At 47.2% G+C, this 15,153-nt stretch overlaps 2 protein-coding genes across 6 annotated transcripts in view; one reads left to right on the top strand and one right to left on the bottom strand.

Moving 5' to 3' along the window:
* ralgps2 (Ral GEF with PH domain and SH3 binding motif 2) overlaps positions 1-15,153 on the top strand; it is a 50,902-nt gene that overhangs the window by 19,931 nt on the left and 15,818 nt on the right. For 4 of the 5 annotated variants that reach the window (XM_034530476.1, XM_034530473.1, XM_034530475.1 and 1 more), the window contains exons 6-9: positions 1,092-1,174; positions 3,484-3,574; positions 3,685-3,777; positions 5,480-5,606. In XM_034530476.1, coding sequence (XP_034386367.1) covers positions 1,092-1,174; positions 3,484-3,574; positions 3,685-3,777; positions 5,480-5,606 — 394 coding nt within the window. Of the gene's footprint in view, positions 1-1,091; positions 1,176-3,483; positions 3,575-3,684; positions 3,778-5,479; positions 5,607-15,153 lie in introns of all 5 variants that reach the window. The other variant, XM_034530477.1, reaches the window with a different exon arrangement.
* Positions 8,370-13,708, bottom strand: angptl1a (angiopoietin-like 1a). Its single transcript, XM_034530479.1, is given in 7 exon segments — positions 8,370-8,557; positions 9,013-9,283; positions 9,918-10,111; positions 12,754-12,906; positions 12,909-13,359; positions 13,361-13,374; positions 13,501-13,708. Coding segments are annotated over 7 exon segments (1,461 nt in total). The 5' UTR covers positions 13,691-13,708.

The following is a 15,153-nucleotide window of genomic DNA, read 5'->3' as shown; positions in this document are numbered from 1 at the left end:
CCAGAGACTCGCCCCCGTGCGGTCCAGGTCGGGCGGGTTAGGTAGAGGTTGTTGCTTCCAGACAGCCGGTCCCACGTTGGGGGGGGGGGGGTGCAGCAGCAGCAGCAGCAGCAGCAGCCGCCGCCTGATTCAGCTGTTCATTGAGAGGAGAGCTTTCACAACATTTCCCCTGCTGCTGCGTCGGTGTCATTGGCCGGCGGGGGCCACAAGGAGGCTCTGGGTTCCCCCTCCCAGAGTCTGTGTGAGTCCAGCCTGGTGCCCCCCCCCCACCCCCCTTATCTTTACACAAAAAGTGCTGCTTTTTAAGACCAATATTATTATTATCCGACCCTCAGCTTCAGCTTTTCGACAGTTGGCAAACACGGTAATTACTTGGAAGACTTCCCTTTAGGTCTCTAGGAACCTGTGATGGACGTCAAGCTTTAAGTACGCCTCATCTTTTTTCATACTGTTTAAGTTTGTCACATGACCCCCCCCCCCCTTCCCTCCCCCCTCTGTGCATCTCGTCCTGCACAGAAAACCGTACTTAAAATGTCGCCGTGGGTGTCCCGGGGCTAATTGGGGCCGAGTCATCGTTAGTGGTTAGTTGGTGGTTTTCCTGCCATGGAAACTCAAATGTAACGTTTTCAAGTTGATTCCTCGGCTCCAGACTTGGTCTAATATTGGAATCTTTTTTTGGGGTCAAAATTGAGTTGCTGCTGATTTTGCACGATTACTAATTGACTCTGGAAACATCACATCGCATTTTAGACATTTAGGACATTTCACAGTGAAACGGATCAGCCTGGTGCACCTTGAGGGCAACTTTTAAAAGATCTGTGAGGGGGGGGCGCCTCCTCAATTTATAACACGAGAGCGTCGTCATGAAATGCAGTTTCTAGTTTTAATAATCCTTTGGAAGCCAAAACCAGTTCAATCAAATCCGTTTTAGCCCTAATTTAATCAATATTGACTTTTGTGCTTCATGCCGAGGCAGATCGTGTTGTTGCGTAACTTCACCTGCTCTCTCCTTTCTCTGTGTGTGTGTGTGTGTGTGTGTGTGCGTGCTTTGGCTCTGTTCATAATGTCCGCTTCCTGCTCGTCCGTTTCAGGAGCTGTCGAGCTGCGGCTGGAACAAGAAGGAGAAACACAGCTCCGCCCCAAATGTCGTGGCCTTCACTCGCCGGTTCAACCAGGTGAGCGCTCGCTTCTCGGCACGTCGTCAGGAAGAAAAAAAACAAAAAAAAAAACAGGATTTATGAGCCGTGGTCGTTTAGGAATGGAGAAGTCACAGCTCCCCTTTCCATCGTGTCCTAAATCATCACCCCGGCTCTCCCGGAGGTGGTCGTTTTATTTTTTTAGAAAGCCCGGCTTGTCATGGCAGCGCCTAAATATCTCCAGGTCTCCTCGTCATAAATAGTCCCCCGGGTCGTCTGACAGGAAGGAGTTTGTTATATTTCGGTGTATGCGTATTCCCACCCGGCGCCCCGTGACGTCATCAGCAGGAAGTTGTGGGTAATGACGTAAGAGGGGAGCCTTTAACCCCCTTCCAGTGTTATTGCCAGGCTCCTTTTTTTTTTTAAGACCCCACTTCACCGCCCTCCAGGATAAATATGAGACGAGCTGACAAGAATGTGTTGCTGTGGAAACTTCGGCATGTATAGCAGATCCCCAAACGGTGATTCAAGATGTTAGCTGCACACATTTCAGCTCCGCCGCGAGCCAAGTAAAATGAGGGGGGGGGGGGGATAATGGGATTTTGGATCGGGAGGCCAGAGAATCCCAGAAAAAGCTCCCGAGCTGCGATGCCAAAGCCGTATTCCTCTTCCTTCATTCCTCCCTTCGTTGGCACGGAGCTCCGGGAGAAGAGAACCGGCCCGGTGACGCCAGGCGAGAATAACTGTGAGCCCGTTATGATCAATGCGTCCTGGTTCTGTGCAGCGACTTGGCACACGGCACTCAAAAAGCTTTCTTTTTTTTACGAGACTTAGTGGTGATTAGAAGCAAATGGGAACAGACGATATTCCCACCAGTAGGTACAGAGTGCATCATATTGGTGTAACATATTTAGTTTATTAACATATTTCTATGTGTAGCCAGCACCCGTCTATATAAGAAGTCAAGGTGTTCGTGTGTGTGACGTCCCAAACACCATAATTTACTAAATGAACATCACGCTGCATTGAAGAAGACTTGAAACTAGAGATTGAGACCAAAAACTAATGTTTACAATGTTTACTGAGGGAATACATCAAGAGAAGTAGAGTCATTTATATAGACTTCTATACAACCAGAGGAGTCGCCCCCTGGTGGTCAGGAGAGAGAATGCAGCTTTAACACATGAAGCATAGACTTCTATACAACCAGAGGACTCGCCCCCTGGGGGTCAGGAGAGAGAATGCAGCTTTAACACATGACGGTGTGTGTGTGTGTGTGTGTGTGTGTGTGTGTGTGTGTGTGTGTGTGTGTGTGTGTGTGTGTGTGTGTGTGTGTGGTGTGTGTGTGTGTGTGTGTGTGTGTGTGTGTGTGTGTGTGTGTGTGTGTGTGTTGTGTGTGTGTGTGTGTGTGTGTGTGTGTGTGTGTGTGTGTGTGTGTGTGTGTGTGTGTGTGTGTGTGTGTGTGTGTGTGTGTGTTGTGTGTGTGTGTGTGTGTGTGTGTGTGTGTGTGTGTGTGTGTTGTGTGTGTCTTTTCACCTCTTCCCTGCAACAAAAACTAGTCTCGGGGCTGTTTCCAGGGGAAAGAAAAGAGAGCCAGCTGTAGGCTCAAATTATGTGCACGTCAAGAAGGTAGTAAATTATTATTTTTTTAAACACACTTAATTTATTGACACTTAGAAGACGCGCGCCTCATGGGCCGTGGCTCCAAAGGCGAGTTAAAGTCCGGCAGGAGAGAGACGACCCTGGACGGTCTCATTGGGACACGATGTGCAGACGTCTGTGGGCCTTGAAAAGCCCTCGGCAGGTTGAAGCCGACTTCCCCTCCTCGTCCCTTCGCTCCTCTCCTCCTTTTTTCTTCTTCTTTCCAATCCCTCTCTCCCCAGAGCATTAACGCGGATTGATTCACCGACTCGTGTGTGTAATCAGAACGCTGGCTTATTCTCCCCGAAGACGCATATTTCCCCGACATCGCTGTCGTTCTTTCCAAGTACTCCGAACACACTTCTCCGGTTGACATATTGGGAGTCACTGTGTGTATCTGTTGTGTAATCAGTTGGAACGGGGGTTTGAAATTTTTGTTGTTCCTCTAGAGCCGGTTCCTAATCGACTCTTAATGGAGCGTTTCCCCGTTAGCGGTCCGCAGTCCGGAGCCGTCATGTCTGCAACCCTCATTGAGTGTAACACGTGGGAGGTGAAGTTTTCTGTGTCCTCACTTCTGCAGCATCCTCTCCCGGGGTCTGTTTTCTTTTTTTTTTGTGGGTGGACAGTTTGCGAGGCTTGCTCGGTGTCGTAATCTCCATCTTCTCTTTTTCTTTTTCTCTCCCCCCCCCCCCCCCCCCCCCCCCCCGACGAGTTTCTGGGGGGTACGAGAGATCCTCCACGCTCAGACGTTGAAGATCCGAGCGGAGGTGCTGAGTCTGTACATTCGCACCGCCAAGGTACACAAACGCACCACCGTTGTCCCGTCGTGATGGATGTTTGCGTTGCAAATCCCACCTAAATGCGTGGCTCTTTGTACTTAAAAAAAAAAATAATAATTCTTTCACAGAAACTGTGCGACATGAACAACCTCCATGCGGTCATGGCTGTGGTGTCGGCGTTGCAAAGTGCCCCCATCTTCAGGCTGGCCAAAACGTGGGCGGTGAGTGTATTTACAGCACTTGAAGGTTTGTTTTTGAGACCGCCGTCAATAAACTGGGATGTCACGCAGATCTGTACCGAAAACACGGGACGCGTAAACAAAGGCTAATCCAAACTAGCACACAAGTGACGGGACAGATGTATATAAACCAAAAGGGGGGGGGAATGTTCAGGGGGGGCATTCCCAAAGACTGGAGAATTTAATAGGGTCAACAAATACATTTGCTTGTTTTTATTTTAAATGATTATCTGCAGTTCACCTTTGAGCCACATGAGCGAGCCTGAGTGTTCATATTGTTTTTTTCTAATCGTAGTTATAACGTTTAATCTGATATGAAAGACTAGAGTACGTTCTTTTTGTTTGTTAAAAGAGCCTTTTGTTTTATTTGGTGCCATTTATAAAGTATTAAACCATAGAAGTAGAACGGACATTCCCAATTCATATCAACATATGGCAGGGCGGTCAAAGCGGCGGCCATTTTTAACGCTGCCATTGCTAGCCTCGTAGCGGGTAAACTAAGCCGGGGTTCGTAACCAGTAGTTACGCAGCGCAGAGAGACGGAGTTGATGTGTAAGATGTCATTCTTCGTTCACCCCAGATGAGTGATACGTTTGTTCTTCTCATTCTCGGTGACCAGTTTTGCGTCAAAGCGTCGCAGAATTAGCGAGCGAGCTAGCTAGAGCGCTAACTAACGGACCGCTAGCTACCATGCTTCAGTGCTACACTGGTTATAGAGAATTTTCAGTCCTGCCGTACTGGTCTAGAACATTTAAAGTCTCTTTTCATTAGATAAAGGAACGTTTGAGGTTTTCTATCCAGTCATTTCTTTGTGCCGTCCGTCCTTCATACGCAGAAGAGCATTTAGAACATCTTCAATGGACCCTTTTTCATGCAGGAAACTATGCGTCGGTATCCATTACAGCGAAAAATAAAACCAACAACCTGTGTGAGGGATTAGTGATCGGTTTCAGTATCCTGATGGAAGACGTGGAGCTTACATAACGGCATGGCGATGCTCTGATGTAATGGTGGAAACTTATTATACCCGGCTCCAAAAAAAACCCACAAGATATTCTTTTAGCCAGTCAGCAAATAATGCTGTTGCTGGCTAAAAGGACACCACTCACCTGCTTCTGAGAGGACACACACACACACACACACACACACACACACACACACACACACACACTATAAGGTTCCTGTTGTCAGCCGATCAGATGGACTGTCATTTGATGCTTTTCCACAGAGGCTACCTTCTCTGTTGCACGAGGACGCTTTATGCACACGGCCCTTCTCTACCTGGTAAAGCTGCACGCCTCCGGCCCTGTGGCCAGTTCATTAAAACAAGCAGCCAGCCAGAGAGTGACGGCCTTTTTATTCTGACCTCGACGACTGCAAATCATGGCAGAATATCACCATGGGGCTTTTAAAAAAAAAAAAAAAAAAATGTTGTTACTCCATTTTCAGGAATGGGCAGCACGTTAAAAGGTCATTGTTTGGAAAGCTGACAGGACTGACTTCAGAGTTAGTTTTTCTAGTTGGATCTCTAAAAGAAACAAATTGGTGTCCCTAGACTAGCCAGCTGAAGGGAGGCGTCTTTAAATCACGTCGTATTTCTTCCGAGGGCAAGTTAAACGGCTCGTTAGTCTTCCGATCGATGCTTTTCTTTATCCTCACGCTCCCCGTTTTCCTTCCCTCGCAGTTGCTGAGTCGTAAGGACAAGGCGACGTTCGACCGGCTCGACTACCTGATGTCCAAAGAGGACAACTACAAGCGTCTGAGGGACTTCATAAGCAGCCAGAGCATGGTCTCCTGCATCCCATACCTAGGTAACCCACACAACACGTGCACCGCCGCGCGGCCTTCGGAGGATGCAATATAACTAAAAGCCGTACTCTCGGCTTCTTGATCTTTACGGCCTGTTTACGGGCCGACGGCTAATCTCTGGACAAATCGCCTGGTGTGTTTTCTTTTTTTTTTTTTTTTTTTACTAAACGAGCCGTCTCTGAATGCCCGTTTTATCTCATGGTTTATTCAGCGCGGTCGCGATTTATTGTCTGTTCCTCCGTCCACAGTGGAAACAAGATGCTCATTTAAAGAGGTACTAAAGTCTATCCGGTCTTTAGTTTTCCTGGCTGTTCACTTCGTCTCTTTCTTCTCGAAGTAGCGGAACGTGGGGGAAAAAAAACTAAAGAATCGTGAGAAATGCATTAAAAAGATGGATATAAAGATATAATATATGTATATTAGTACCTCATACAGGCCCCACTTCAAAACACGCAAACTATCCTTTTCCATTTTTATCCTCCGCCCGCTCGGTCACATGACATCACAGAGGAACTCCAGATTTTTTTTTCAAGGAGAACTCTGTGTGTGTGTTTCTGTACTGTTTGTTTCTGTACTGTTTGTTCTTGTTTGGACTTGAAGACGTTGGTGTGCTCTGTTGTTCCCTCGCCATCGGGCTCGTATCATAGCTACTGCTGTGTGATTCAAGCTTAGCCACTCAAGTGTGTGCAAATAAACACAAGAACAGAGGGAGAGGGAGAGAGGGGGAGAGAGGGAGAGAGACACTGTTTCAACACTTTTAACCGCCAGACCGGGGGAAACCAATGCAAAGCTTTATGCTGGGAAATGGCACATATTTGACAGTTCAACTGTGTGTGTGTGTGTGTGTGTGTGTGTGTGTGTGTGGTGTGTGTGTGTGTGTGTGTGTTGTGTGTGTGTGTGTGTGTGTGTGTGTGTGTGTGTTGTGTGTGTGTGTGGTGTGTGTGTGTGTGTGTGTGTGGTGTGTGTGTGTGTGTGTGTGTGTGGTGTGTGTGTGTGTGTGTGTGTGTGTGTGTGTGTTAGAAGGGAAGACTCTCCGGTCGGTAGGCGTCTCCGTAATGTTCTGAAGTACCTTTTTTTTGTTAATCTAACATTTAAAAAGTCCCAACCCGCTGCTGAGGGCTTACATTTCCATGTGTGTTCTTTATGGTGCTAAACACGCCACAGGAGGGTTTACCTGTAACTTGTGTGTTTTGTGTGTTTGCGCTCACTTTTTGTGACTTTCTATCACGTCTTCGCTCCATTTGGCATCTTTGCCGCTGTGACTCTTATCTCTGCTGATGAAAGAGCGCTGTGTGTCGGCTCTGTAGTCACCCAGCTGTGTGTGTGTGTGTGTGAATGAACTCTGACCTGCTTTTAGGCCCCCCCCCCCCTGTCCGCGCTCCCCACAGGCCCAGCTTGTTAAATGCTCAGATGAGCCGGTTCCTGTTCTCCGGCCAATCACTCGAGGACAAAGAGCCCACAGAGGTGTGCGGCTCCACTGAGACGCAACGCACACGCTTGTGAAGGACGGCGTTTTAGATGGCTGACAGTAAAGTGTGTGTGTGTGTGTGTGTATAAACACGTGTCGTGTCCGCCTGCTGCTGCCGTGTTCGCGTTCAGGAGGCCCTCAGGGGAGCCACTATTCCAAGATATATATATATATATATATATATTATATATATTATATATATGTTTTGTATTTCGGAGAATAGTTTTTTAACGTGGAAGGAATGTTTTCCCCTCCTCCTTCCTCTTCCCCGTCCGTCTTTCTCTTGCCTTTCATCAACCTTGCTGTCTCCATTTTTATCAAAATATTCTTATCGCAGCAACATTTACCTTGATGAAGTCCAATCCGATAACGTATTTTCTTTCCATCCTCTCCTTTTCCTTTTTTTTTTGGCTTTCGCGCTCCTCCTTTTGAAGCTCGTGTCTCACGGACTCCCAAGTTTTACACTCATGGAAATAATTTAGAAACTTTCCTTTCTTCTTTTTTTTATCGTTGACATGAATCAGAGTGAAGAATGAAAGACCATTATTTGTTTACAAAAGAATTTAATTTGGTGTGTGTGTGCGTGTGTGTGTGTGTGTGTGTGTGTGTGTGTGTGTGTGTGTGTGTTCAAGTGTCATTACTGTATCTCTTACATGGAGAAAAAAAACATATTTGGGGAATTGTTTTCTTACAGGGGTGGATATAAAATGTCCGTGACTATATCTTTACTATAAATACACTGATAAATAACAAAGAATGGCAGAGCGACAACATGGTGACACATTCGGCCTGAGTCGCACCTCCTTAAATTACCTTTTACAAACAAAGATATTTACACACCAAAGCCGGCTCAGCCACATCGGACAAGCGCGTTGTTGCGCAAGTTCACTGCTTGGGTTGAAGGAATCCCCCCCCCCCGCCCCCCCTCCCCAAGTCCTGACAAAACCCAGTCAACCGGCAACACGGCGTTACATGTTTCATGCTGCGGTTAAACATCCATCGAATACTCTGGTTATGTCCCCGTTAGCTGCTCGGAAGAAATTCTTTTTTTTGGTAACAGATCATTTCCCTTTTTTTCTTTTTTATTACATACAAGAGTGGGTAAAATAGGACACGTGAGAGTAATACTTGACGGTCCTTGTTGCACCGTGACTTCCCAGGAGAGCTCTTACGCCTGCCTGCTCCTCGTCCTCCTCGCACTGCTGGGTTCCTGGGTTCTGCCTCCTTTTTTGGTTTGTGGGTAGATGAAGGTAAGGAGGGGAAACCCCAGGTGCGTCTGACGGTGAGTCCGGCGTTTTCAGTCGATCGGTCGGATCATGAGGCGCGAAGACTTGAGGGAGTAGAAGCCTCCCCCGTACTCGGCCCAGAAGATCCCGTCCTGGAATTTGCTGCGGTAGACTCCCCCGCTGTACCACACGCCGTTCAGGTTGGTCTGGCCGCACGCGTTGTACCACCAGCCGCCCTTATGGAAGTGGGCGCAGTTACCTGGCGGACGGACAAAGGCGGAGCTTAATCTCTGTTGCGTCGTGACGCTACAAGGCCCGTCTCGAGAACTCGTCTGGTTGGGTGTTACAACGTCTTTATAGAAAGGTTTTAAGACTCTTTAAATTTGATGGCACCCTTTTCGATGAGCGATGCCGGTTTTTATTTTTTTATTATTAAGAATGTTCAGACGTTCGAATTGTAACGCAAACTTTTAAATACATTTCAATTGATTTGAAAACAATAAATACAATGGATTCTCAGGCTCTGTAAAACGAAATGTGCAGTGTCTCATAACGGATAACAAAATATTAATATATCGCACGGTAAGTCGATAAAGTAAAAATAATCTGCCATATATCAGCCGAGTAGTCAATCAGCCCATCACCAGATGTCATTTTTCCCTACATACTTTAAATATAATGACTCAAAATGCATTGGTAACTCCGCCCCCTTACCAGAGAATGCGTCCTTGTCCCGGTCGAGCGTGGTGAACTGTTTGCCGTTGTGGCTGCTGAGGGAGTCCCCGGCGTTCCCCTGGTAGGTGCCGAGCCTCAGCCGATAGCCCTCGCTCTCCGCCTCCAGGTGGAAACTGCTGTACTCGGCGTACACCTTCTTCCCCGTCCAGTCCTCCAGCTCCACCATCAGCTTGTAGTCGCCCTGCTTCCCCAGGTTGTAGATGTTGTCCAGCCCGAGCCAGTGTTCACCGTCTATGTTCCCGAAGCCTTTCTGCAGGGGCACAAAGCGTTAAAAGGTCGTGGTTTATATCGGGGAAATGTGCAGTATTTTATTTATTATTTTGGCTTCCCTATTGAGCTGATAATGCGGCGCAGGGTCGATGGGGCGTAGGCTGCAGTTTGATGGTTCAATGCAGCAAATGCAGAGCTGCACGTCTGTAAATGATCCAAACAGCAGGTCTACCCCATGCCATTTTTATTTATTTAGTTTTGGTTGAAGAGAAAACTGGTAGAGCAGACATTTTTATTCAGCTGTGTATCAGCGTTAAATGTGTTTTTGTTCTTGCTCAGCTAGATCCTGGATTACACCTCCAATCACAAAGGCTGACTCATGAGGCTGACTCCTCTTTTTCCAGTTGGGTTGAGCTGCGTTTCCCCTCTCGGCCTACCGTGACTCTGTGATTGCGTAGATTTGTACGTAGGTTCTCTGGCTCCAGCTCTTGGCTGTGATTTCGGTGTGTGTGTGTGTGTGTGTGTATGTGTGTGTGAGAGGAAATCCACCGCTAAGCTCGTTTGAATCGAAGGAGCAAGTGTGAGCGAGACCGGGTCGCTTACGTTCTCTGTCACGCTTCGAGATATTTATTTTGGTTGGGGTTTTCCCCCCACGAATGCCCGACTCAGCTTACCTTGTAGTTGTCCCAGTTCCGAAAGAAGTTCACCGAGCCGTCTCTCCTCCTCTGCAACACGGTCCATCCTCCGTTGTCGAGGCCGTGCTCGCACCAGGCTTGGATCAACCGCTCGCTGCCATTGGTCTTGAGCAGGTACATCCCACTGGTGGTGTGTCCGGACACTCGCACCTGGTAGCAGTCTTTGAAGGGACCTGTGGTCGGAAGGATCGTGGTAGAAGGAATGTGTCTGAATAGAGATTGTGGCTGTGATTTGTGATGAAATACCTTTTTGCCAAATTCCCATTTTCAACAATCCGTGTGATGAAGATATTCCTCAGTTTTCCAAGTATTCTGGGTTTGAAAATGATTCATATCGGCCAGTAAAAAGATAGGAACGACCATATAATTGATTGGCCTTATCGATGCTATATCTATATATTTTGTTATAGCCTCATGATTCGTACTAAAACCATCCATTTCCGAAGTTATAGTCCGTTTTATCCACCTGAACAAATATACCATACCGCGCCTTCAAATTGACCAAGATGGCCTATTTCTCTCCTTCTTTTTTATCGCATATGCAAAAGTCATCATCATCAACCCTTAGGCGCTCTAAACAGCAGACTGGGTCTGAGTGGATGTACCAATGTGGCCTCATTCTTTGGAAAATACCTCCCGTCTGCTCAAAACGGTACAAAGTTACACAAACGTACGTGCACACTTAAATTGTTAAATGGATATCCACCTAGACGTAGCCTTCAGATGTGTGGCAGCATCTGGACCTAAACCCGGCATATTTCCTCTGTTTTCCCCCGTGTGAATATGTATTAAAGCGGTTATGAACACCGGCATTGTACCGGGGTCCTCCGGAGGCCTGAAGGCCCCATGGAAGATGGTTTAGGAGCACATAGGCACCCAGTGTATTGCCCCCAACACAGATACCTAAACCTCCGCGGCACACACACTTGTATTTTTCTAGTAATGATACGTCTTCATCAGACCTCTCGGACTTATTGCTCCTTTTCTGTCACTGAGCTTTAAGGGGTTGAGTTTAAAAATAATAGTCATAGTAGTTTAAAAAAGAAAAGGGCTCGACAAGATCCAAACTGTGGTCAGGCAATGTGTATTCACAGTAGTAGGGAACCTCCATGGAAGAGGACCTGTTAGTGGTGACTTTGTATTTCGGTCGACCTTTTGCCTATTTTGCTTTCTGCCTACATTCGTCAGTGTGTACGTCATCTCATACCCATCCTTATCACTCGGGATTTGGTCCATATGTTTAATGTAGACGAGACGTGGAAATGCTTCAGGGGATTTGTTCTTTTCCTGAAAATGTAACGGTGACGGATGATGTGTTGGCCACTGAAGCAGATGTGATCCATCCCTGGCTTCCCTTTGTTTCACTCGGTTGTAGATAAATCAAAAGGTGTCCAGAAGACTCTGGCAGCAGCTAAATGTTCACCATTAAATCCATGTATCTGACATAGGAGCTCTTTGTTCCGATGAGCTATAATTGACTATTAAATCTGTAAAATGATAGTTCAATGCGAGGCATTGCTGAAATATCCTTGTAACACTCTGCCCTTTTTATTTTTCAAGTCCCTGCCATTTTACTGCCCTTACCTCATTGAACTTGAAAGGCCAATCGTCAAGTGGGTTGAAAGGGTTGCGAGCTCCTTGGCAATCAGAAAAAAACGTGGCCTTGAATATGGACTTTTTATGACTTAAACGGAGATGTCGGAAGATAACGCTTTGATGCCGTATTGATTCTCAGAAACGGCCTCTCTAAGTAGCGCTATGACGTTGGATGTTCCAGGGACCGTTAAATTGCACTAGCAAAGTAAAACATTTACTGCATATGGTGTTCTGTCCTTTATACTTTGACAGTGTTCCCTCAAAATAGATTTATCTTACTGTCAGATTCTCGCCAATACTACAAAACAGCCCAGTGTTGTTAAAATAATATAAAAGATATATCCTGTTTTTGGTTTTGGCCGAGGCAGAAAGCTGATGTTTTATTAATAATGCAACGAGACCAGCCAAGTAGCAAGATATAAATGATGGCTTTATCTGAAGTCTTTAAAGAGTTGGATTGCGCCAGTGCTTTTAAAGTGATTTTAATCAAATACGGGAGAAGGTATGTGACTCATAATGTCACCCTACTAAGGAACTCCCCGGTCGGTGTTCAAACATTTGATTCCCGTCTCTGTCTGAAAAGGATGTGATGAATGATTCACCATCTGTTGTACGACCTCTGTCAACATTCCCCGCCACGGTTTGTTCGCCAGTCAAAATACGAGTCGATTCCAAGTAGCCTTCAAACCCTCACAAATTGGTTTCACATTAGAGGCGATCTCCGATTTCAGAATCGGTCAATCTCCGTGACAAAAGTACCAAAGTGGCCTCACTTACTTGATTTGATAGCTTAGTCTAGGGGCCTGTGACTTAATGCACTAGTCCATCAGATGAGATCTCTTTTTGTCTTTTACCTTTACGACTTGCATGGGCTGTGTGTATATATGCATATTCTCGTTCTCTAAAATCTTTTTTTTTAATGCTGTTCAGAGGCTTAATCCACCTCCTACTAATTTGGTACATATGCCGAGTGTTGTGCTGCCAATACAGCTGGCCAAGTGGGAATCATAGGAATGTATGATTTCACTGCCTCGCTACCGCGCCAAGGATGTAACCCCCTGTGCCTCAGCAATGCCAGCTGATGCAAGGAACGACGTTCTTAATTTGTCCTGAGTAATCGTCCCAATTATTTGCACAATCGAGCACTAAAGTACAATTACCGAAGTGATCGGTCGCTTATGTCTTCGTCATCCCCTGCCACTTTAAATTGGGTACTTACCGTCAGAGGTCAGTGTTCCCTGTGGTGGTGGAGGGTTGATCCCAAACGGGCTCGCGGTAGGGGGTTCCATGCGGGATCCTCTGGGAAAAGCCCGGTTGTTATTGTCCCTCTGTATCTCGTTGGTGAACCGATTGTTAACCGGTAGATTCTGCGTACCACCTGCACCAGCGGGGGAACCACGGGCAGCTCGCCGCGTCCCATCGCCCTCAGACACTGCTCCTCCAGTGCGGAGATGAGGACGGACTGGTTGTTGACCAACCCGGCCATCACGGAGAACCTGCCCTCCAGCTCCTTGTACCTCGAAGCCAGTCGCATCATCTCGGAGGTCACGTTGAGGACGCGGTTCTCCAGCTGGGCCAGCTCCAGGGAGTTGTCTCTCTTCCTGATGATCTCATGCAGCAGCTGCATGTAGAGTTGGGTCACCCTGGAGTTCATGTTCCTGCTCTCCTTCCGCAGCAGCTTCATCTCATTCACCAAGTTACCGTCCACGTCCACCACCAGCTGCAGCGTCTCAATCTCGCGCCGCTGTTTGCTGAGCACCTCCCGCACATCTGCAATGTCTATACGGGTCACTCTCTCCTTGTCTGGCTCCGGGCCTGTGGCGCTGGGCACAGATTGGACCTGATGACAGATGTGACTTGGTTACCAAAAGGCTATTTAGATGTTTAGAAAATAATGGAATACTTGATTGAAGACAGCCACATGGCGAATAACTGAAAGTGCAAAAGGAAGTTATCTTTTTCGAACCTGTGATTTTCTGCTCGGGTACGAGGAAGGTGTAGGAACACTTTTTGGCATCGGGGTCGATGGGGGCTCTTTTACTCCTGATGATCGAAGGCCCTTTGGTCCTCCGGGCTTCCCTGGAGCTCCTGCAGTAACTTTCCTCCCAGAGGGAGAGGCACAGCAGGGCACACAGGCTCCACATCAGCCCCGGCATTGCTGCAGGCTGGTTGGACGGATGGATGGACAGCGGCTGGTGCTCCCTCCAAGTCCCCCGCCCTCCCCCCCCCGCCCTCCCCCCCCAGGCCTCCCTGCAAGAATACAAGATCTCAATGAGTTGGGACTCTGAAGGAATGTTAACCGCAGGGGTGTTGATTGAATGCTGTTCCAGAGAGGAGGAAATTACCACCTGAATGATTTACACAAAAAGGGTATTTGAGACTTTTTCAAATATTCACAATCGGTAATTTGTTTATTGTTTGTGTTCACGCCGGGGTGGTCAGGACATTGTTCCACTGAGAGTTGTTTGTGTGGAAAGATTGAAAGGTGGAACACATTTGCTGTCCAGGCCACGGGAGAAGGTCTGCTTTCTGTCTGTTATTTCCCCTGCTGACAAACACCCCGTTGGTTTCCCTTCTATTCAAGAGCTCTGCCATGTGGCTGCTTGGCTTTCGCTTTATCTTTGATACCTTTCCTCGCTCCTTTTACTTTGGGGGGGTGAGATTATTCTAGCATATTTCCACCCTCATGTCTTGCATAGTATGGACCTGAATGGGCTTCTGGCCCCCTAATACAGTCACAGAAACTGAGTTGGTACAGTCCGATGGCCCAGTAACTCCGGTTTGCAGTTAGGAGCATTAAGACTTTCAAACAACGGTTGTCACGAGTATCAATCTCACCAGAAGGATGTGAATAGTCTCTTTACACTCTGTCCTTTCCTTTATTTGTTTCAATGAAATTAGACACAATAACTATGAAATAAGCTCTCCAAACTGCTTTTGTTATGCGCTTTTTATCTTCACCTTTTTAGTCTCCTTTTCTACTTCTGTAGCTTTTTTCCAACATGGATTCAAGCATTCTTTTCCACATGCAAAATGATCCTCACGCTTGTCTGGATGCAACGAATATGCAAGTCAAAAACACTTAAGGAACTCTTGGAGGCCTTTTAACCAAACTCTATAAACATAAATCAGGAGCTAAGAGGGTTCATGACCTCCCTTCCTGGTCAGAGACCTGACCTTACTGTCCCTGTACGAGCACATTGACCCTTAATTCCGATGCAGCTTCCTGCGAGACCGGTTAAATATGCTCACCACTGAGCGCCCAACGGCTCCATATACGTTCAACAGGAATGTTCAGTAGGTGGCGGTATTGACGTTTCACTTGAAAGACTCCACAAACAGGCCGTCTCTGCGGGGGCGAGAGACTAAAGTGAAGAAGACGAGTTGTCTTCTGCCCTCTCCTGATCCGCGGGGCGACTGCCTGGCGCTCCCTCTCGCCTCCATCTCATAACCCGCTGAGTCTCTAGTTCTGTTTCTCATCAATGCACGAGCACAACAACACTTCCACAGACGCACACACTGCTCCATTTCGTACCATGGTCGTGTGCGAGGAGGCCAAGACGGTCCATACCTCCTAATCCACCGCATCAATCCCGAGCCACTCTTTACTCTGTGCCAC

The sequence above is a fragment of the Cyclopterus lumpus genome, chromosome 4 (genome assembly GCF_009769545.1).
Source record: "Cyclopterus lumpus isolate fCycLum1 chromosome 4, fCycLum1.pri, whole genome shotgun sequence".
Classification (NCBI taxonomy): Eukaryota; Metazoa; Chordata; class Actinopteri; order Perciformes; family Cyclopteridae; genus Cyclopterus; species Cyclopterus lumpus.
This window is presented reverse-complemented; position numbering and strand designations above follow the sequence as displayed.